This window comes from Grammomys surdaster, unplaced genomic scaffold (genome assembly GCF_004785775.1).
Source record: "Grammomys surdaster isolate TR1022 unplaced genomic scaffold, NIH_TR_1.0 97, whole genome shotgun sequence".
In the NCBI taxonomy this organism is placed as follows: Eukaryota; Metazoa; Chordata; class Mammalia; order Rodentia; family Muridae; genus Grammomys; species Grammomys surdaster.
The window spans coordinates 19942230-19965250 of NW_021604576.1; the positions used below are offsets into that span (position 1 = coordinate 19942230).

The window sequence follows — 23021 nt, forward strand, 5'->3', positions numbered from 1 at the left end:
ATTCTGCTCTTTTACATAAAATATGAACAGTCAATCAGTTTCAGCATAATAACAGGTCTCCTGGAGTGTTTAGAACTTAATAAACACTTCCTTTGTACATGTCTTAGTTGATTGTTTTACAGAATGCCGGTCTTTCTCAAAAGATACTTTCTAAGAACTATATTCTAAATTAAGTGCAGCACAGTTGCTTACACAGTGTGATCAAGAAAGCTGATCTTTGTGGTGTTGAACAATTCTAAACAAATGGATATATAGCGAGTTATTGTCCAAAGCAACTATAAAGGAGCTACATATGCTGATTTCTGAGTAAACCGGAAGAGAGTATTAGACATATAATATTTATAATCATATGATAGTCATGAAATGTTGGTGGCAAGCTAGCATCCACAGGCAGAAGATATAAAGTATCTACATAAATTACTTCACCAATGCTGCAATTGATCCCTATTCTAGATATTTGATTTAAAAACAAATTTTAGAAACATTTCTTCTCACTTTGCTTATGAAAATGAGTCCTGCTCCCTATGCATTTATTTGCTTGCCTTTCTGTAGACCCCACCCAGCCTTCCAAACTCAACAAATTTCTGGTGTTGATCGTTCTTTACTCATAGTAAAATAATTGACCTTGTGCTCATTTTCAGCTTTGCAGAATTTAATAAGAATAAACAAGTAGCTATCTGGGAAGCACAAAGCATAGGCTTCAAAGATCCTGTAATCTGATATTATTACTGTTGTTCTGTCTCGAGGTCCCAAATTGGTGTTTTCATTATTTCCTATCCCCTCCATGTGACAGATTCGGTTTTTGGCGCTCTTGACAGCTAAATTAATTTCTCTCCGATTATTAGATTGGCTCTTTGTTATATCCCGTTTAAGTCACTATGCCAAATCTTAAACAGGGTCTTTAAATTGCTTAGCTTGCTTTTCCTACTGGTTCGCTTCCTCTTCCCCACTGTCTCAGAGGCTCTCCTTTCTCTTCCTTACATCTTTCTTTTTTTTTTTAAACTCTCTTACTTATGAGGGGGTATTTAAATTCCAACCCGGAACTTGGGATCGCGCGCCTTGGATGACGGGACTCGTAGTTTCTGTGACTTCTGGGTAACCGCCTTTCAGGCCGATTCCTGCCCATAGCGAAACCCCACAAATCCCAGAATGCACTCTGGCGAGCCCGCCCCCCGTGCGCAGGCGCCCTGGGGCCGCAGGATTTGAATCGGCGGCGTTGTTATTGACGCCATATTGGAACCGGCGGCGGGTGGCAGAGTTGGTCCGTGGTGAAGAGAGGGTCGAGTGCATTGCCTAGCTCTGTGCGGCCGAGCTACCTCTCAGCTCCCGCGCGTTGCCGCCGCTCACGAGCTTCTGTCTGCACCGGCGTGTTGGTGATCGCGCTTCGGTCGCTCCACCGGCCGGGTCCACTTCCGAAGGGAGCCGGTCACCGCGCAGGAGCCTCGGCGCGCTCAGCCCGAGCGCACGGCGGGGGCGGCCCGGCCTCTCGGGAGCGGCCCCGAGCCGGCAGCGCGACCCTCGCGCCTCGCCCGCCTGCCCTGTCGCGGCTCCGCTGTCCCGGGCCCCACACCCACAGGGCACCTCGGAGGGCCCGTTTGCCCCCGTCCTTCCCGGCCCCGCCCGAGCCGGGCCTCGGCTACCCGCCGCCATGGCGTGCGGAGCCACTCTGAAAAGGACTCTGGATTTCGACCCACTGCTGAGCCCCGCATCTCCGAAGCGGAGGCGGTGTGCGCCTTTGTCGGCACCGGCTTCGACTGCCGCCTCCCCTGCCGCCGCTACCGCCGCCGCCGCTGCCTCGGCTGCGGCCGCCTCGCCGCAGAAGTATCTCCGGATGGAGCCTTCCCCCTTCGGCGATGTCTCCTCTCGTCTCACCACAGGTGGGCCTCGGCCCCCGGGGTTGCCGGGTGGGTTGCGGCCTGGCGCTTGGGTGCGGACACAAAGGGAAGGGCCTGAACCAAGGTGGGGGTGGTGTCGGCAGGTTGGGTGGGTAGGAGTCGGGTTGGCCGGTATTGTGGGGTACCTCATTGTGAGGCAGTTCATTTGGGGCAGATCACTGGAATCGTTTCCTTATGTAGAGACCCAGCGGAAATGATCAGAGAGGGTGATATTATTCATAAGTCAGGCGGGAGAAGGGTCACATTTCACCCGAATCTCCGGGTCTCTTGGGCTGAATCGATTGGTTGCAGCTATTAACTCAGTGACTGAGTGGTTTGAGGCGAGAAGGCAGCCCCTCCTCCATTTTAGACTTGGCTGGTTTTGGTGTAGAAGGGGTGGGGTTTGGAGGGGGATGGATGTCACTGGGGCGAGTTGTAGGCCTGTCATTAATCACCCACAAGAACGCCACTTTGGCTGAGTCAAGACCTGTTTCCCTAGCAGGGTCAACAACAAAGCAAATGTTCTTCCCGAGTACTGTAATGTGATCTCACTATGCGTCTAGTCCTTAAGAAATCTTGAACTTTTAATGAAGAGCAAGGTGTACTTCAAATTGAGACTGACTAGTTTATCTGTAAATGCTTTAGTTATCCCAACGACGTATGTTGGGAGAAAATAACGTAGCCTCGAGAGTAACGAATAAATCAAAATTCCAGTTGACTTCAGACTTGAAGTCTTGAAACATTTTCTGAAAATATCTGCCGGGTTGTACTTTTGATTACTTTTGTACACTAAATGTGTACTTAGGGAATTTTTTCCCCTCTGCATTTGGAAATCTTTGTGTGCCACCGGCACAATCTTAGGGTAGACTTCAATGGACTTGAAGTGTAAGTCTGTTTCCTTTGTGTCTTAGTGATAGTATCATCCTTAAAGTCTTTGATTAGCTTAAATTTTTTTTCTTAGTAACTCATTTTAAAAAGATGGGAACAATAGAGTTCTGTATTTGGTAATATCCATATAAAATTGACTGTACCATGTGTTTTGTTTTTTTCTTTATATCACATTTAAATATTCATACTCAAATCCATGGTGAACCTCAGTTACCTAGTCTTGCCATTAAATTTTTGATCTAACGTAGCCCAATGCTATTTTAAGAGTTGAAGTCACTTTTCATACGAATTCCAAGAAGTTTATTTAACGATCATACCTAAACTGTCCCTCCCCCTTATATATGTATTAAGGCACTCTGACTGATTTGTTAGAGGAATAGTTCTCAATTTGTGGGTCACGACTCCTAGATCGGATATTTACATTATGATTTATAACAGTAGCAAAATTGCAGTTATGAAGTAGCAACAATAATTTTATGGCTGGGGTCACCACAGCATGAGGTACTGTGTTAAAGGGTAGGCTCATCAGGAGGGTTGAGAACCCACTGCTTTAGACATTACTGAAAAACAAGGGAGCAAAGTAAAGAATGAATTCTTTGGGGAGACATCTTTGTCTTTAATGAAATGCCATCTTTGAACATTGAAATGGTGTCCAATCTACTAATGAGGCCATTTCAAAATAGCTGTAATTAGCAATAAATTTCATTGGAGCTAGTGTTAGGTTTGAGAATTAACAATATATACCTATGCAATTAAAGTAATCTTGAACACTAAAACAGCAGGGAGCTATGACACCTTCTTTTACTTAAAGGGAACTTGTTCAGAAACTGTAATGATCTTCCAATCTTTTGTGTTAGTGCTGTATTGTAGAGTGGTTAATATTCTTCATTCCTCATTCTCTCAAATCTCAATTAGTACATTAGTAAAATAATTAGGATTATTGTTAATCTTTTAGCCAGCTGATACAGTTCGATCACGTCTTGAAACCTAAAATCACATGCTAATTGATATTTTTAGAGTTTGCTAAATATTAAGTTGGCATTTCAGTTAATTTGAATATTAATGTAGAAGATTAGCTTCTTGAAAAATGAGGGAAGGTTGCTAAAGTTTAAATTTGCTAAAATGTACATATTTACTGTAATTTTTAATGACACAGTGAATGTGTGGTTGAACGAACCTTTTTAGGCTAAAACTAAAGACCTGGAAGTTTATGCAGAGTACGTACTGTGTGCAGTTTATCTTTATCATTATTCTATTTCAGGTGCTCCATGTTTCCTTCTGATAGTGTTGAAGTCTTGATGTGGCATACTAGTAGCTTCAGGAACTTGGGCACTGTTCTAAACGCTGTTAGTTTAGACATTCCAGGAAGGGGATTCCAAACTTTGATATGACTACTCTTATTTAAATCAGTATTCTTCAAACTTGCAACTAGAGAAGAGGGCTAGATGAAGGAAGTCTAGCTTGCTTTCTTATCCTCAATACTTGAAACTCTTATTATGTTAATTAACAGTGGCTTCTCTTCTTGCCCCTTTTCAATTTATCATATCTCAAACATGATTTTTGGTGGACCTGGGTTACTAATTCAGAACTGTACTCTAAGATAGGTTTGACAAACTATGGCCATGTGTTTGTACAGTCTGGGAGGTAAGAAATTTTTTTTAGCTGCATATTTAAATGGCTGAAAAAATAAAAATGATCATTTCATCGTGTTGAAAATTCAAAAAATTGAAATGTTAGTGCCATGAAAAACAATCATTTGGATGCAGTTGTGCCTGTCCTCCTTTAAAGTTTAAAGTCCACTGCAGGTTATTTTGGTACGCTTGTAGAGAGAGTATGTTCCCAGAATTCATATTTATTGTCTGGTGTTTTACCAAAAAAATAAATAAATGAATAAAAGGTGTGTGTACACCGGTTTAGGATTTTAATTCGGTGATTCTTAAAATACTCTTTAGTGTATCGAAGGATGGTGGATGATGAGTAAGGGTGGGTTGGGGGAGAAGCATGTAAATGAGGTTGAACAAATGAATGTGTCAAGGGTGCGTGTGTGTGTGTGTGTGTGTGTGTGTGTGTGTGTGTGTGAGAGAGAGAGAGAGTGAGAGAGAGAGAGAGAGAGAGAGTGGGGGATTGGTAGTGGTCTTATGACAGATTCTTGGCTACCCAAGAACTCCTGGGTCGTGGCCTGCTTTTGCATCTCAAGTGCTGGAATTAAAGGGTATGTGCCACCCTGCCCTGCCTTAAGTAAGATTTTAAGGATGTATTTTTTTCTAAGTACCTAACTCTTCCCAGATCCATCTCACCCACCTTTTCCTGCTTCTCAATTTCATGTTCTCCCTCCTTCCTTCCTTCCCTCCTAAAATAACTTTTAAGTCCCAATTTGTGTTGCCTGTATGTCATGGATTTGGGGTCATCCATTAGAGCATGGCTGACCTACTAAGACCTTTAAGAAAACTGACTCTTCCTCCCTCAGATGCCATCAACTGTCAGCTCAGGATGGGGTCTTGTGTATAAATGTGGACGGGCAGCCACTATTGCTGTAAAATCATGAGTGCTTCAGCATGTCAAGTCTAGAAGACACTTTTTCTGCCTCAAATTCCCCTCTAAGTTTGTATCTCTGCACTTACTTATTTAGAGGGAAGTTCAGTACCGTGTCTATGTAACTAATAGTAGTAGTGAGCTCACCCCTGGGGCCCATGAGTGCTCCAGCCATGGGTTGTTGGCTAGGTTGACGGTGTCAAGCAGAATTCATAAACCCAACCAGACAGCAGGACATTTACCCCTGTGACATTTGTGACACTATTGTACTCTTGGGCCTGTCATGGGAAACTGATCATTTTTGTAGTTCAAGAGAGGTCACAGTTGGGTAAGGCTTGTTGGGATGAATTTTCTTTCATAGTGTTTCATAGCAAAACACCTGGACTGTGGGAGCTAGCTATAGAGGGGAGCTTCTTGTCATTGCCAGCCTGTTCCATGTCCTGCGACCAGACTGTGTGCTGTCCTCAGTAATAGAATCCTAACCGTCCAGTTCTGGAGGGCAACTTAAGACATTAACGCCCTGACCAACAGCTTTAGGGGGCTGTATCCCAATACTGGCACTAGGCTTTTTATTATTTGTCTGTCTAATATTATGTAGTCAAAAGACTGTCCTTGCATTTTCAAGAAAGAAGTTGTTTCGATATTATGTACCATTGTTAAGAGGTTGCCAGGACTGTCAGTCAAATCTAACATATTGTTTTCATAATTATACTATGAATCAATGGTCTTATGAATGGCCTTCTGTGATGGCTGACTTCTTTGTGAGTTGGCTAGTTAATTAACATTAATGTGAACATTGTAGCTTGCTTGGTACTACTGCTGTAGTTTGTTTTAGGAACTGAGTTGGATGAAGAGTTAAATTCCATTGTAAGAAGAACTCATTGTATTTGTTGGAAACTTTCCATTAAAAAATGGAAACTACAGTTTGTGAATGGAGAATAGATTGTTCACTAGACATTGATACATGCCTCCAAATGGAGGCAACAGCTGGTTTAAAGGAAATACAAATGGTTCTAGGCAAACAAATGATATGTCTGTTGGAGAAGGCAGAATCTGACTTCAGATGTCATTTTATTGAGCCAGAAGTGTCTTTTAATATTTGTGGTTATTTAGACAGCTGTTAAATTACTTCTGGTTTCTCAGTGGATTTGGCAAATAAATGCTTTTAGCAGTGGTCTTTGTGCTATGGATTGTAAACCTGATATTTAGAAATGTGTAGCTCCAGTTAAAATAGTGCATTTAAGAATCCTGTTAGTTGGAATTGGCATGTTGGCTCAGTGGTAGTAGAAAGCTTGTCTAGCACAAATCATCCTAAATTTGATCCTAACACTTGTTTTTTTTTTAAAAAAAAAAGGCAAGAAAAATGGCCATTAAAGAACAGCCCAGTGCATTATTCATTTTAACATTTTAAAGTGTCTGTGTGTGGGGGGGGGTGGGGGGCAGAAACACAAGCTAACTTCTTGTAGAGATTCTTCTAGCAATCAGTTACCACAGAGATGGTCTTCAGCTTTTGAACGGCTTTGTTGTTACTTGGGTTTTTCCTATTGTTAAGATAGTCCAGGAACAAGGGGGTAGTAATGCTTTTGAAAGGTTGGAAATAACAGATTCAGGGCTGATTAGATGGCTCAACCAATTAAAGTGCTTACTGCCAAGCCTGAGGGCCCTTGAGTTTGATCACTGGAACCTACATGGTGGAAAGAGAAAACAACTCCAAAAGGCTGTTCTGTGACTTTCACCTATGCACTGTGGCAAGTGTATAACTGTGGATGTGTGAGCAAATGCACAAACACAAGATAAACTGTGATGAAGTATAAAAGAAAAATTGAGTCTAGTAGTGACAATATTTTACTATTTGAAAAGAAACATTAAAAATACAAACTGATAGTAAGAGTAGAGTTTGGGCTCCTTGCAGAGTTGTTTGGTGCTAAATAACAGGATTAGGGATGGGTACGTTAACTAAATTATTTAATCAGAATTCTGAGGTCCTTGTAGTCCTTGTGTTTAACAGTGTCCAATACTGTTGGCCTTAATACTGTCCAGTGCTAGTAACCTACAAAAGTTTCTCTGTGCATATGTGAAATTTAATAAATTTTGATTTGATGTCTTTAATAAGACTATCAACTTTAAGAAGGGAAATACTCCAGCCTATTTGAACATGTCTGGCATCTGCTCTATACTTTGATTGCTGAATATAGCAATTCTAGAACTCAGTTTATCCCAACTTTCTATACATATCTGAGAGATCCACTCAGAGTCTAAAATAGGTCCCTGAATTTTTAGGGTGGATGTAGGTCAAATGAGACTGATACCAACTTTAAAAATAGCTTCAGGGTTAATAAAGTTAACTGGTTAGTGTCTTACCACAAAGCTTTAAAGTGTTGAATTTATTTGTTAGGTTATTCGGTTGACATTTCCCAGATTTCTCAGAAGTGCTACAATTAAAGAAACAATGGAATTGCAGTTCTTTTTTTTTTTTTTTAAAGACTATTGTGTGACCCAGTATAACAATAAGTTATACTGAAAGTTATCCATGAAAGTTAAAAGGGCATCACACTCCCTAGACTGGAGTTAGGGGTGTTTGTAAGTGCTGGGAATGGAACTCCAGTCTTCTGTAAGAGCAACAGTGCTCTTACCTGCAGAGCCATTTCTCCAGCCCCAGGATATTACTTCTTAATGTTCCCTCATATTCCTCCTGGGTGATGAATAAGGCCTTCCAGCATTATAATATTTTAGATAGTCTTATTTGGGGGAATTTTGCCATTGTCAGAGATTTGCTCACTTCACAAATTATTTTGATATGTGTACACTGGCTTTTAGCATTCGTTTTTGTTTGGTTTTTGTTTTGTTTTGTTTGTTTGTTTGTTTTTGTTTTTCGAGACAGGGTTTCTCTGTATATTCCTGACTGTCCTAGAACTCACTCTGTAGACCAGGCTGGCCTCGAACTCAGAAATCCGCCTGCCTCTCAAGTGCTGGGATTAAAGGCGTGCGCCACCACTGCCCGGCTCATTTTTGTTAATACTTATAAACACCTCAAGAAAATAAGAATGAAAATAGATTAGGGATGAGTTTGGGAGAACTGTTATTCTCTTTTTTCGTTACTAATTTATTTGTTTATTTATTGAGACAGGGTCTCTACATAGCTCTTACTGTTCTGGAACTCACTCTGTAGATCCAGTTGTGCTGGCGTTAAAGACCACAATGCCCAACTTATTTTTGTTTTTAAAGTGAGATAGTGCTGGGTGTGGTAGTACACAGGGTTTAAGCAGGATGATCACCTGAGTTTGAGGCCAGCTTGGGATGCATATTGAGATCCTGCTTCAAGAGTACTGTGAGCAGCATAAGAAGACAACCTTAGCAATGGAATAAAATGTTAGATTTCTCATTATCCCTGTCCCTAAGCGACTACCTAGTGCTAAAATGTTGTTACCTGGAAGAACTTTTCTAAGTGGTGTAATTGAAACTATAGATAATAGTTGTGTAACAGGACAGAGTAAATGAGTGTTGACTGTACTCCTTAAGTGGCTTAGTGTGAAACAGTACATTATAGGTATTGTGATGTGCAGCAATGCTTACGTACTGGTTTAGATCAATGCTTTAAAACAGCAACAGAACGAATACTCCCTTGAACATAGATCTAGATGCCTATCCTAAGAGGAGGCAGTTTATACATTTATATATTAGGATAATACCCTAAAATAGCAACAGAACACACCCTTGAACATAGATGCCTATCCTAAGAGGAGGCAGTTTATATATATATTCTTTATACTGCTGGTGTAGTGGGAACTTAATTCAGTCAAGTATCTGGATAGAAGTAATGTACATAGTAGAATATTGAGTGTGGGAAATCTGGGAGGAAGTCTGTCGGCTTCAATACTGTTTAAATATATCAGACCAATTTAGTGGTTTTTGACTTGTGCTGCTAGGATCTTGAGTAAGTTATAGATCACTGGCTGTATAACATTGTTGATCACATGCTATTGGTATTAGAGCATTTGAGGACAAGTAAAGCTTAGGTGACTTAATTGCATCCTAGCAGATGTGCAAAACAGTGCAGACAATGACATTAGGAACTTGAATGTAGTAGTTTCATTGGAAACAGTCTGAAAGGCATAACGAGACTGGATAAATGAATAATCACCAGTCAACAATAGGAAGAAACTGATTGATGCAGTGTGCATGAATTCCAAGCATATCTAGTACAGTGAAGACAAAAAGTCACGATATTATGCTGCTTAGGAGTGGTAACAGGAAAAATGTATTTGTCATAGCATGAGTGCAACTAAAAACTGTTTGCACTGTTTGTGGTTGTGAAATCTACTTAAACAGGAGGCTAAATGTAGTGATACCATGTGAGTATTGGCTTATTGAAGACTGGAGAGGTGGGGGGGGGTGTAAAGAGCCATAGTAAATTTTTAGAGTAGTGAAAGTTGTGGTTTTATATTACATTTAAATTGATAAGTCATAATTTTAAAATTATACCTCAATTTTTAAAAATAGTTTTACTGAATTTTAGTCTTGGTTTTGTTTCAAGCATTCTCTTTATGGTGCAATTTAGTTTGGCCTTTATTAACTTGGTAGTAAAGTTTAGAACTAGATGCAGTGATTCTCAGCCTGTGGGTGGTGACCCATTAGGGTGGAGGTCCACATGTCAGATGTCTTACATATCAGGTATTTACATTCCAGTTACTAACAGTAGCAGAATTACAGTTATGTAGTAATAACAATAATTTTATGGTAGCAGGTTACCAGACCATGAAGCACTATATATTAAAGGTTACAACATTAGGAGGGGTGAGAACTACTCATAGAGGAAGACAAGTTAATTTCAGGAGCAGTGGCTTTGTAGTGATCATGTAAAAGTCACAAAGAGGTGGTAAATGTTAAAGTCAAGCCACTCCAAGCTAGTGTAGTACATTGTGCAGCTTCTGGCTGTAAATAAACTTTACCATGTTTTGAATGACATTTGTCATTCGTATTAGAGATCAAAATATCATTAGCTTAAACAAAGCCTTTTAGAATATTGTAAGAGGAGGGGTTTTTTTGTTTGTCTTTTTTTTTTTTTAAATGAAGACACTGTACTTGTTGGTAACAGGATATTCCATAGTTTTATCAGATCCCTCTGATGAATGCTAGGAAACTATTCATATCAAGGCAAACCTACATGACCATAAATAATTTTATTTCATACTGACAGCTGTTTACTTAAGTGGAAAAAGACTGAAACCATCAACTGTACTAAAAAAAAAAGTTAGCATTTTGAAAAAGGTTAAACAGTTAAAACCCACACAGGGCCAGGCAGTGGTGGTGCACGCCTTTAATCCCAGCACTTGGGAGGCTGAGGCAGGCGGATTTCTGAGTTCGAGGCCAGCCTGGTCTACAGAGTGAGTTCCAGGACAGCCCGGGCTATACAGAGAAACCCTGTCTCCAAACAAAACAAAACAAAACAAAACAAAACAAAAGTCTTATGGAGAGAGTGGCTGAGAGCTAGAAGGATTATAGCCAAGACTTGAAGTATTAAGGAAGGAAATGACAAGATTCTACTTTCTGATTTACTAAATGTAGGAGTTCAACTAATATCTTTGTTTCGAAAAAACAAACAAACAAACAAAACAAAAAAACCCACACACAGCTATCCTAAAATTTAATATGTAATTTTATATCTGAACTATACATTCACATGCATTTTGTGTGTGTGATTGTGTATACATAAAACATACACACCTTTAAATGGCAGAATTAACGATACCTTGACTGAATTTATCATTTTAGTTTCTTTTTCTTTTAGTCACAATGGAATTGGCAGCATCTAAAGTGTTTAAAGTTAAAAAAGGAAGAATGAAAAGATGGCTTGGTGGTTAAAAAATTACCTGCTACTCTTTCAGAGTACCAGGGTTCTAGTCTTTTTGAAAGTTGGCTAGTAACTGTCCTTAACACCAGTTCCAAGAGGTCAGATGCCCTCTTCTGGCCACCACAAGCACTGCATGTATATGATGTAGTTAAATACATGTAGGCAAAAGACTCATACATATATTAAAAATAAAAACCTAAAAACAATGATCTTTTATTTAAAATTCTGAATATTTAGAGAAAGAAAGGAGACTACTGAAAATTAAAAATGAAAGGCGCCAATTATTAAATATTGAGCAGGAATTGTTACTGTGAGTCTTGAGTCAGAAACTCACCCTTTCCTTTGTGCAGTTTTTATTGGATGTTTTCACTTTTGCTTTCAGTTGAGGTTAATAAACTTCTTGGAATTTAGTCTCACATTGAGCTAAAGGAGTTAATGAGAAAATCTTGAGGTAGGTGACAAGGGGATTGGAAACCTCAGGTAGGCATTTCCTGCAGATCAAATGGTACCTATTTTTAGTTAGAAATTGTGGTAAAGTGAATTCTATTGGTTTAAAAATGATCTGCTGGGTATAATCTTATGTTTCAGTGGCTATGTAAAAGATGACTGCATTATAGTGCAGTGGTCTTATGTGTTGCTGTATTACCCTTTGCTGTATCATATTATTTTTCATATGGGCTTTTCTCCACAAGATTCAGAATGCTTTGCTGTTAATGCTAGAATGGTTTTGGGTTTCATTGTGCTTCATATTATTGACAGTTTGATTCATGATGAAATTTTAATTCTCTTATACTTTGTCATTTTAGATTTATGCTTGAATGTACATAATCTTCCTTTCTCATTACTGGAAATACTGGTTAACTTAAGTAGTTCTATAGAACAGATACATGAGCTCTGAGTTTAGTCTGAGTAAAATGAAGAGCGATTACCTGACCACTGTTGTGAGTAAAAAGCTTAAATTTAGTTTTACAAATAGGATTTACCTTTGTTGAATTCCAGATGGCATGCATATGATTCATTTTTAGATTTATTTCATTTTACGTGTATGTGTTTATCTGGGAGTACATGTCGTGTGCTGTGCCTGGAGAGGTCAGAAGATAAGCTACTTCTGAAAAAACCCCACGTGTGCTCAACAAAGTGGTTCATAGGGTTCTTTGTTATTTGAAAGAAATATTTTGGATAGATTTTTTTTTCTTTAGTATGAAAATTCTGATTTGGGGGCTGGTGAGATGGCTCAGTGGTTAAGAGCACTGACTGCTCTTCCAGAGGTCATGAGTTCAAATCCCAGCAACCACATGGTGGCTCACAACCATCTGTAATGATATCTGATGCCCTCTTGTGGGGTGTCTGAAGACAGCTACAGTGTACTTACATATAATAAATAAATAAAAATTTAAAAAAAAAGAAAAAGAAAATTCTGATTTTGCCAAATTTTTTTTTTTCCTTTTAGAGCAAATTCTGTACAACATAAAACAGGAGTATAAACGTATGCAGAAGAGAAGACATTTAGAAGCTAGTTTTCAGCAAACAGATCCAGGCTGTAGTTCTGATTCACAGCCACATGCATTTCTCATCAGTGGACCAGCATCACCAGGTAATAAACCTTAATAAGTACAAGAAGTATTACATGAGAAATGACGGGGGAAATGTAATGCAAAATGCCCACAATGACTTAGAGCACCTGTTTTTGCCATGATTAAAAAAGTTACACTTTGAGCATTACCAAACTTATAAAGCCTTTGATGAACATTTTTTTTTAAAGGTTACTAATTTAAAAAAAATTTAAAAAATGAGAAACCTAAAAAAAAAGTTATACTAAGTAGCATATATATAATATTTTAAAAGTATTAACTACCTGTATTCCCACCAACCACAGATAGCCACCTTTAGCATCCCTAAAGTGGACATTATAACTTGCATTTAAGAAATCACTAGTGTGCCGGGCGGTGGTGGCGCACAACTTTAATCCCAGCACTTGGGAGGCAGAGGCAGGTGGATTTCTGAGTTCGAGGCCAGCCTGGTCTACAGAGTGAGTTCCAGGACAGCCAGGGCTACACTGAGAAACCCTGTCTTGAAAAACAAAACAAACAAACAAACAAAAATCACTAGTGTTTACTATTTATTTTAAAAATACCCATTTATTTTTATGCTTTTGCCTGCATGTATGTGCAACATATACCACTTACATGTCTGGTGTTCATGGAGGCCCAAAGAGGATGTCAGATCCTCTGAAACTAGTTACAGATGGATATGAGCTCTGTTGTGTAGATGCTGAGAAGCAAATCTGAGTCCTCTGCAAAAACAAGTGCCTTTAACTGTGATATCGTATCTTTCCAGGCCACTGCACACTTTTCTGTTAGGTAATAGTGCTCTAACTGCCATTTTGTGAATTTCCTATAATTATTGATGTAGCAGTTATATTCAAAAATTCTGATAGAACCATTATACAAATGTCTGTCCATGTACTCTCAGACATTGGTCACACTGGGCTAGATTCCTTAAAGTGTGGGTTTCTTTTTTCTGTTTTTTTTTTTTTTTAAATTGTATATCAATTTTAAAACCTATATTTACCCTTTTTGTTTTTTGTTTGTTTGTTTTTGTTTTTCGAGACAGGGTTTCTCTGTGTAGCTCTGGCTGTCCTGATACTCACTCTGTAGACCAGGCTGGCCTTGAACTCAGAAATCTGCCAGACTCAGCCTCCCAAGTGCTGGGATTAAAGGCGTGTGCCACCACTGCCTGGCCATATTCACCCTTTAGAGAGAATGGTCTACCTTTCCTTTCCTTTTCCTTTTCCTTTTCTTTCCTTTTTCCTTTCCCCTTCCTTCCTTCCTTCCTTCCTTCCTTCCTTCCTTCCTTCCTTCCTTCCTTCCTTCCTTCCTTCCTTCCTTCCTTCCTCTTCCTTTTTTACAATAGGAAAGAGCTGGCCTAGTAATGCTTAAGTTACCTGGCCAAAAAAGAACCATCTTACCTTTGGTTATTACCCTGTCAAAAGTTTTTATTTCAGAAGTACTTGTTTTCCCTTAGCAGGGATAAGAAAGCCTGATACAATTCAAAACAGAAACATAAAATCAAGTAATCAATTAAAACTTGATAGGGAAATTGCTCAGTGCTAAATATTGGAATGCTGCCAATTGGGGGGAGGGGTGGCTAGGAGTGATTCTTACTAAAATTATAATAATGATCTTATGTTTTCTACTATTAGTTTAATTCTTGGGCTTTGCCAGTCTCAACAAGACATCAAATTTCAAACTAAGTTAGGATAGCCTTGGTAGTTGGCGTCTAAAGAGGCAGGCAGTGCATTTTATTTTGATGAGAGACAGATCTCAGGAGTTCTGTTAATTTGGGTAAGTCCGTGCAGATAAAGGCACCACAGAGCAAGATGAGAAAACAACTGTAACATATGAGTGTGCTCGTATCTGTAGGTAACACTTGACAACAGGGATGCAGTGAACGGGTATCATAATCCTGGGTTATCAGAAAGATTTATCACAGATGATCTTTAAGCCGAGAATGTTTTTAGATTAAAGTACCTTAAAGATGAATATCTTCTTTCAGAACTCGAAACTATAAAATACAGGTGAATTTTTTCCCTCTGCAGGCTCTCCTAGCAGTTATCATTAATGAAAAACTGAGGAAAAAAAGTGTGCAATTCAAAGAATAAACATGATCGGAACCAAGCAGTGGCGGTGTGCACGCCTTTAATCCCAGCACTTGGGAGGCAGAGGCAGGCGGATTTCTGAGTTCGAGGCCAGCCTGGTCTACAGAATGAGTTCCAGGACAGCCAGGGCTACACAGAGAAACCCTGTGGTGGGGGAGGGGGAGATTTTATCTTAAACTTTTTAGTTACAGGAAACACAGAAGGAAGATTCTTGCTAATTTGAAATTTTGACAAACACTGGTGTTGGCTGTTTTTGGAGCTTTGGTTTTCTTGCAGTTTTGAGTGTTTGAACTTAAGTGATGAATTAAATTATATTAACAAAAGTGGGGATTATGGTCACTATTCAAAATTTAGAATCAGTTCAGTTCCTTTGGTGAGGGATAAGGATCTGCATTACAGATTTCTCCCAATAGCAACTCTTTTTAAAGGTATAATTCTCTATTTTTCTTTTTTAGATATAATTCTCTTTTAAAAAGGAAACTAAGAGGTTTGGAAAATGAAAAATATTGAAGTGGTAGAATAATTGGATGTGATTTACTGTATGGCCTTAAAATATAAACAATAAGCATTAACAATAATATGTGTCTTTATAGTAGAATCATGTTACTCTAATAATAAATTAAAGCTTTAGACCAGAGGTAGATTTTTTTAAATCAGCCACTCCATGTTCTGAACTAGGTATGTCCGGGAATGGAGACTGAAAATTTTGTGATGGCACTGTCAGTGCAAGGATTTTGTTTTGAAGTTTTCTCCACTCATCTTTAGGCTTTTCCTCTAGGTAACACTACGTTTTCCAGAGTCGCAGTCCGATAGAATTAATAGTTGGGCCTGTTTATCATTGATGATAACTTTTAAATAACATGAAGTTCTCAATGAAACGTTCATTCAGGAGGTATTGTCTTGTGGTTCTAAATCAGGTGATCTTTTATTCATGTTGTACATAGGGACTTCATCTGCAACATCCTCACCATTAAAAAAAGAACAGCCCTTATTTACTCTAAGGCAGGTTGGGATGATCTGTGAACGTTTGTTGAAAGAACGGGAAGAGAAGGTTCGAGAAGAATATGAAGAAATACTGAACACAAAACTTGCAGGTAACAAATGAGTTTATTTTAGAATATCCCAGTGTTCTATCCCATTGTTCTATTGCTGTGAAGAGACACCCTGACCAAGGCAACTCTTACGAAAGAACAGGGAGCTTGCTTATTTATCGTGTTAGAGGTTTGGAGATAGGTACGGCATACAGATAGGTACTAGAGCAATACTTGAGCTACATTCTAATTTCACATCCCCATCACTAGTACCAGTGACATGAGGCCACACCTTATAATCTAATTCTTTCAGAGTTCCACTCCCTGGTGACTCGAATTCAAATATATAAAATGCTGGGGTCCATTCTTACTCAAATCACCACACCTAGAAGCTCACTGTAAGGATCGTTTCCCAGGGGAGTTTTTACATTGATCTATTCTTTCTATACATTAGTATAGTCTTGTCTATGGACCAGAGAATTTCAGTAAAAAAAGGAATTAACATTCTCTAAGCCCATATATCAGCTACAGTATTAAATATTTTTATTTTGTATCCTGTGGAAAACACTTAATTGAGCTGTTCACAATTACTATTCAGGTTATGGAAAGGATTAGATAGGACATTTTGCAAGTCATGTAATTTATACCTACCTTTATTTATAGAACAGTATGATGCATTTGTGAAGTTTACGCATGATCAGATAATGCGGCGATATGGAGAACAGCCTGCTAGTTGTAAGTATTTGACCTTTGAACTATAAACTGAAAAGACCCATGTTTTCATATTTAAGAAGAGGGTTGATTAAAAAGTGTGGAGAAAAGTTAGTTTAAAGCAGAAGTAAAATGCTGCAAATTAAATATCTAGGAGTGGTGTTAGGAAAGAATGATCTTGTTTGTTGTCATTTTGCCCCATTCTCTATACTAATATTCCTTTTCTCCTCCAGATGTTTCATGAATCACGCTTTTTGCATTTGTGGGCTGCCTTGTTCCTTGTTGAGTTGTTGCAGGAGGTCCCAACTATGACATGCAGCAATGCCAGTACCCATCTGTGAATACAGGTTATTTCAAGCTTTCGTCAGTGGCAACCACTCTTTTAGGCAGCAGCAATTGGTTTTGGAAATTTCCGTGATGTCATTACCACCTGGATGTGGACCTTTGCTACTTGTATTAATACCAGTGGCCTCGTTTTGCTGTATCATTACAATTTGGCTTCTTTATATTAATGTTTGAAAGGGATTAAAGCTGGCATTCTAGAACATGCCCTTCACTGGTTATGTAAATAAAACTGTAGAATGACACGTCAGATGAAGTTAGTGTGATTTTAATTGTGCACTACAACCAAGCTGTAACCAGTTATTAATAACTTAGAATGTAATCCCAGGACATTTAAGCAGTTAGTATACAGTACTTCTGTGAGATAGTGGAGGAGGAGGAGGGCATTTCTGTATTTCAGGACTTTTCTTGGGGTTTCAGAATGGGTTTATATGATTTTCTTTATTATTATTTTTTTTGGTAGTTTTATTTATTCTATCAGTCTTTTTAACAAATGTTTATTGCTGCACCCCCCTCCCCAGTGTATTATTGTTTTACTGCCCTTGTAGCACTGGAGTTTAGTTGGAAAAATAAAACATTTACTTCTATTCTGCCTGTTTTCGAATTGTACACATGAGTAGTATTGGAATAAAGTAGTGTTTTTAAATGTAAGTATTTTCTAGAAATCAATGAAGTTAATTTTCTGGTAATATTTACCTTTTAAATGCTGTTTTCAGAAATTAAATTCTAATTCAAAAACTGTTTCTGTAACTTGCTGTATAACAGCATGTTATATAACAAGTTCTAAAACAGCTGTAGAACTGCCTTTGAATCCAGTTTTGATGTTTTTGAATGATTTGATATATGAAAGCATGGTTGCTCTAGTTGATGCTATAAAATAACCCTGCAAAAAGCAGTTTAGGGTATTAAGTGTTTATGTTAGCTCAAAATTCCAGGTCTATATCACTGTGGGGAAATCAAAAGAGCAGGAGCTTGCAGCCACAAGAGCAGAGAGGAATAAATGTACAGTAGATGTCTCCACCCACTTTCTGGTTGGCTCTCTTCCTAACTAGTTAAGGCAATTCAGTCACCCACAGACATACCCACAGGCTAACCTGATTTAGACAAGCCTTCTTGAGATTTAGAAAATTCTAGGTACTGTTGAGATGATAAAATTAACCTAAGGGCTGGAGCGGGGCTCATCAGTTAAGAGCTCTGGTTGCTTTTCAGAAGGCTCTGGTTTGGTTCCCAGAACCTATACAACAGCTTACCAACTGATGCCTTTTCTGAACTCCATGGTCACATGTGAATGTGGTACACACATATATACTCAGGCAAGCACACATACATAAAACATTAAATACTTTCACAAAACACTAATACTAATGAATTAAATGTAACTTTCCACACCTGGTTTCCAAACAAAGCTTTCTCACTACTTTGTGAAAGTATTAGCTACACACTTGAATATTGGTAGTTGGGGCAAGATTAGGTGTTAAAGGCTACCCCCTCAATATTGCTCAGTGAATTCTTATTTTTTTTTAAAAAAAAATTTATTTGTATATGCTTATGTGCCTGAGGCCATAAGATAGCCAGTTGTTGAGCTGCCCAACAGCTAGGAACCAAATTCCCGTAAGTCCTCAGCAAGAGCAGCAAATATTAACTGCTGAGTTATCTCTCTGGCCCCCTTTGAATTTTAATAGCATACGTCCAGTCATTAGACTAATCTTAAAATATACTATTTCATTTTTAACTTACTAACCTCATTTAAAAATAAGTCCCCAAAGTGTGTTTTATGGCTTCACAAGATCCCAGGCAGTTCGAAAGTCCATTAGTGCACAAGAAACACAAGTTATAAAACAGGGCAGCTGGCTATAAAGTGAACAGATATCACACTTAGATTTTCAGTCTCAATACTATTGGTACTTTGGGATGAATCTGTGCATTCTAGAGTGGTAATAGTATCTCCCCTTACCGCATTGTGTCAACTAAAATCTCCACATTATCTTTCAAATTTAGCCCTCAACTTGTTAGGAAAACATTCATAGAAGTTGAACAGATAGTGTCATTACCTACTTGAATTTTTCAAGTATAAACTGCTAAACCGTGTTCGGAAGTTGTGCTTGTCAGTTCCAAACATACATGCTTCTCTCTGACCTCCCGAGCTGTCTATCTGAAGTAGATGCTATCTGCATTTATCTCTCCGTTTTCCAAGTGCTTTTAGCACTCCAACCCCTCCTCTTTTCCCAAGGATTCAATCAAGATTCCCAACTTTCTGGAAAGACTGAACTGTACTTTGAGTATTTTTTTCTGCTACCATTAACATGACCTGTCCTTTTTGAAGTTATAAACTAAACCAATCTAAAAATTTTAATACTTGTGTATGTCCACATAGGTGTGCAAATGCTCAGAGGCCAGAGGGAGGGTGGTAGATCCCCTGAAGCTAGAATTCAGGCAGTTTTGAACAGCCTGATGTGGTTGTGGTTGGCACAAACCAAATTCTGGTCTTTAGAAGAACAGTAAGTTCTTAACTTGTGAACTGTTTTAGTGTTTAGGGTAAACCTTTTGTGTTAAAAATGTAAGGTGATGCTATGGAGTCCATATTATAAAGTAAAGCATATGGCTTTTTCCCAGGTTGCTGTTCAGTTTGATACTTGGTTAGCTCACCTGGTAAGTTTATCTTCAACTAACCAAGTTACCTACCATTACTGCACTGTTTAATTTAATCTATGACTAATATATGAGGGTCAACGTCTTCACTTGACTTCTAAGATACTTGCCTGATTTCTTTCACTTTCAATGTTCTCTTGAATTTCTAATTATAAATAAGCACGAACCTCAAAGCCTGGAGTTGGATCTCCTTGCCTCTCTTTTCAGTGCTTACTTTGGTGATCTCTTCTCTAATAACAAGATTTTGTTCACCTTGCTGTGTAGCATTTCACTGGAATGTTTCTAACAGGTATCTCCTGATTTTATTATATCCAAAGCCAAACTCATTTTTGCTGCTGTTTATTTTAATCAATTAGCCTTCCATAACTACAATAAAATACTCAGGTTGATCTATGAAGTTTATTTTAATTCCATTTCGAAGGTTTCAGTATATGATCAGTTGTCCTTGTTGCTCTGGTCTCTAATGAGGCAGCAGACATGGCTGGAGTCCAGTTTAGAGCTAAAGCTAAGAGGACTGTTGGACCCTTTTCCTCGGGGCCATGCTCCCAGTGACTTGAGAAATTCCCATTAGACTTTAGTTTCTAGAGATTCCACAAGCAAGGAGTAGTGCCACCATAGTGGCCATAGCAAGCCCTGATACAATGCTATTTATACATTTATAAGCAGAAAGGATCTTAAGGTTAGAGCGTCTAATTGTAGTTTATCTACAGTATCACCAGCCCTGCTGCTGTTAGGATTTCTCTACGGCTTGCCCACCTGGGTTAGTCAGTGGTCAGCTAACTGTGCTCTCACAACACATTGATCACTGAAAGGCTTACTCTCTTGCTTCTTACTTAAGAAAACAAGCTTCATTGCCTGCAGCTTCATTTCATTACTCTTGTCCTATTCATTCATTCCCATTGTGTGAACCCCTTACCCATTCTAGTTGTCTCTGCCTTTGAGATGCTTGGGGTACTCCCACCCTAGGACATTGGTTACTGCTTTTCCCTGCTTGGTGGGTTCACTCATAAATCCTGGGTAGGTTTTTTTTACTCCTCAAGTGAGGCTTGCTTTGCCCACTCTTTAAAACCACAGTGACAATCCTACTTCTTACTCTGTTGTATGTGTAATAGTGTTTTGCTAAATAAAGGACGAGGAAAACACTGATCTTTCCTAAAACATCTAGGAAGTGCCATGCACCTCAACTAAGGATTGATTTTATAGGATACCAAGTAATTACACAAATCAGTTTAATGGTTCAGTCCTACAGGTCCTTTTGATAGTATGAAAACAATTTCCATTGTGTTAATCTTAGGTGGTAGAGAGAAAAGTCAATGTGCATACATGCACAAATGCAGGTGTAAATGCCTAGGAAGAGAAAAATATAAGCAAGAACATATGCCCCAGAAAGACAAGATAAAAATAAGCCAGTATTAAGGCCAGTTCCTCTGTATTTTATATGCATAAAATGTTGTCTTATTTAAAGACATGTTTTCTCATCTGAGCATAATGTAAATTCCATATAATCTTAGCACTTGGGGATGGGGGCATGACCATATCTTGGCACATACCCTGCAGTACAAGTCAAAGTAAAGGCTTAAAAAAAAGCTTTTTCTGGACATGGGCTCCCTGAATCATTTGTGAACAATTTTGTTATAATTCTCTTGAGGGTTGAACATTAAATAATGAGCTTTAGGTGTCTGATTCTTAAGTTCTTATCATGAAAGAGATCAAGATATTATTCCATTGGACCTTCACATTTCTGAGTTTTTAAGTTAGGGCAACAGTTTGTGAAGGCCCTTACTGGTTCATGTGAATATTTATATTAAGTATAAAGCCAAATAGCTTTGGGCCTGGTAAGTTGCCAAGACTACAAGAAATGGGGAGGCAGAGGAAATTTTAGAGCCTTTCTAGCAGCTGCAAGATTGATTTTATACAGTGCACTGGTGTTCGGAGTGAGTGCTGCGAGTTCTCTAGAGTGGGTGCTGCTGAGACGTAACTATGTAAGAAGTTGTAGCATCTGCACACTAGACAAGAAGGAAGTAATTTATACTGATAATGTGTATAGGCTTTATGTATTTGTTAGATTTTGAAGTACTCCAAGAACATTTTGATACAAATATGCAAATATACCAGATTTGCTTTTCATCTTAAGTTAGCCGTGGAACTCTTATCTTCACTCGTTTGCTTTTTAGCAGCCTCCCCATGTGAGCCTTGCAACATGGTCAGTCTTCTGTTTTGTAGGTTTTATAAAGCCTAAAAGTTCTAATTCAGAAACAGCTCTAATAAATCGAGCACTGGAGGCTCTAGCTGAGGAAAATTAGGGTTTATGTTTGTTTTTTGTGTTTAGCTTGTTTGACAAAAAAAACTAAAATGAAATTTCAAAGTTGAAATAGTAACTGGTAAAGTGAAACAAGTGGTTGAAATAAATAATACTGAATTATATAACCCTATTGGAAAACGTTAAGTACAATCAGAATACAAGGTTCAAATGGAGCTGCGTGTCTCAGTGCACAGCTATAGGAATCCCAGCACTTGAGACAAGAGGCAGTCTGAGGCCAGTCAGGTGAGGTTACATGATACCTTGTCTCGCAAAAACATCAAATGAACGAACAGCAAATAGAAAAGTGTTGAACACTATTTGTGTAAGAATCACCCCCTCCCCAAACTTCTCAAAGTATATTTTAAAAGTTGATAATTTAATAATGACAATTTCCTTAGAAACACAAATGTAAATTGAGAATAGAATTTTAGGTTTGATCTCAGACTAAATTCAGGATACTTAAGACATCAAGGTTGTTTTAGGATGGTATGGTTGAGAAGCAGTACATATTCATGAATTTTTAGATGGGGGTTTTTGTGGTGGGACTTGAATTCAAGGCCCTTTGTTTAAGCAAATGTTCTATCATCTAAGCAAATGACCTAGCCAGTTCAAGAAACTGGAAATTTAAAATACTGTTACTAGGACACCGTAGAACTGGTTTTAAAAGGATACTGGATAACTTCACTCATTTCTTCTGAGACTGTAGAATTTGCATCTGTTTTCTCAGCAGCTGTCACAACTGTTGCAAAAGCCTTTTGAGTACACAAGACAGAAGAAAATCCAACTTGTTGCTAGGTATCGTTCTCTGTACCCTTGAGATAGTTCTAGAACTAATCAGGCTTTAGGACTTGCTATAGATATGGCACATCTTTCACATCAGATTTCAAACTGAAGATGACGAATGACTCGAATAAGTTTTGTCAGTTATTGATTAAAAATAATAAAACTGATGCTTTATACGTTTGTGTTAGAGGATTAAAGTGTAGCTAGTCAAAATCTAAGAAGCAGAGAAATCCCTGTTTCTTCTACTAAACCTAAACCACACAAAGACCCAACAAAGAAAGAACTTCAGGCAAATCTCCCTTATGAACATTGATGCAAAAATACTCAATAAAATTCTAGCAAACCGAATCCAAGAACACATCAAAACAATCATCCATCATGATCAAGTAGGCTTTATCCC

The 23021-nt window shown here is 38.5% G+C and overlaps 2 protein-coding genes across 2 annotated transcripts in view; one reads left to right on the top strand and one right to left on the bottom strand.

Moving 5' to 3' along the window:
• The first annotated feature begins 1218 nt into the window (after nt 1-1218).
• Nucleotides 1219-17538, top strand: Akirin2 (akirin 2). The gene is made up of 5 exons (XM_028781034.1): nt 1219-1877; nt 12596-12739; nt 15748-15897; nt 16498-16569; nt 16779-17538. The coding sequence occupies exons 1-5, from the start codon at nt 1649-1651 to the stop codon at nt 16787-16789; spliced, it is 606 nt and encodes a 201-aa protein (XP_028636867.1). The 5' UTR covers nt 1219-1648; the 3' UTR covers nt 16790-17538.
• Nucleotides 15892-23021, bottom strand: part of Orc3 (origin recognition complex subunit 3) — a 57174-nt gene continuing 50044 nt past the window's right edge. Inside the window, exons 18-19 of the mRNA XM_028781022.1 lie at nt 22511-22590; nt 15892-21812 (exon numbers count right to left, since the gene is read on the bottom strand). Of these exons, the coding sequence (XP_028636855.1) occupies nt 21707-21812; nt 22511-22590 (186 nt within the window). The 3' untranslated portion in view covers nt 15892-21706. The remainder of the gene's footprint in view (nt 21813-22510; nt 22591-23021) is intronic.

Coding starts and splice junctions, on each gene's coding strand:
- Akirin2 (XM_028781034.1), top strand. CDS start 1,649: ATGGCGTGCGGAGCCACTCTGAAAAGGACTCTGGATTTCGACCCACTG. Junction 1,878..12,595: donor CTCCTCTCGTCTCACCACAG/GTGGGCCTCGGC, acceptor TTTTCCTTTTAG/AGCAAATTCTGTACAACATA. Junction 15,898..16,497: donor ACTGAACACAAAACTTGCAG/GTAACAAATGAG, acceptor CTTTATTTATAG/AACAGTATGATGCATTTGTG.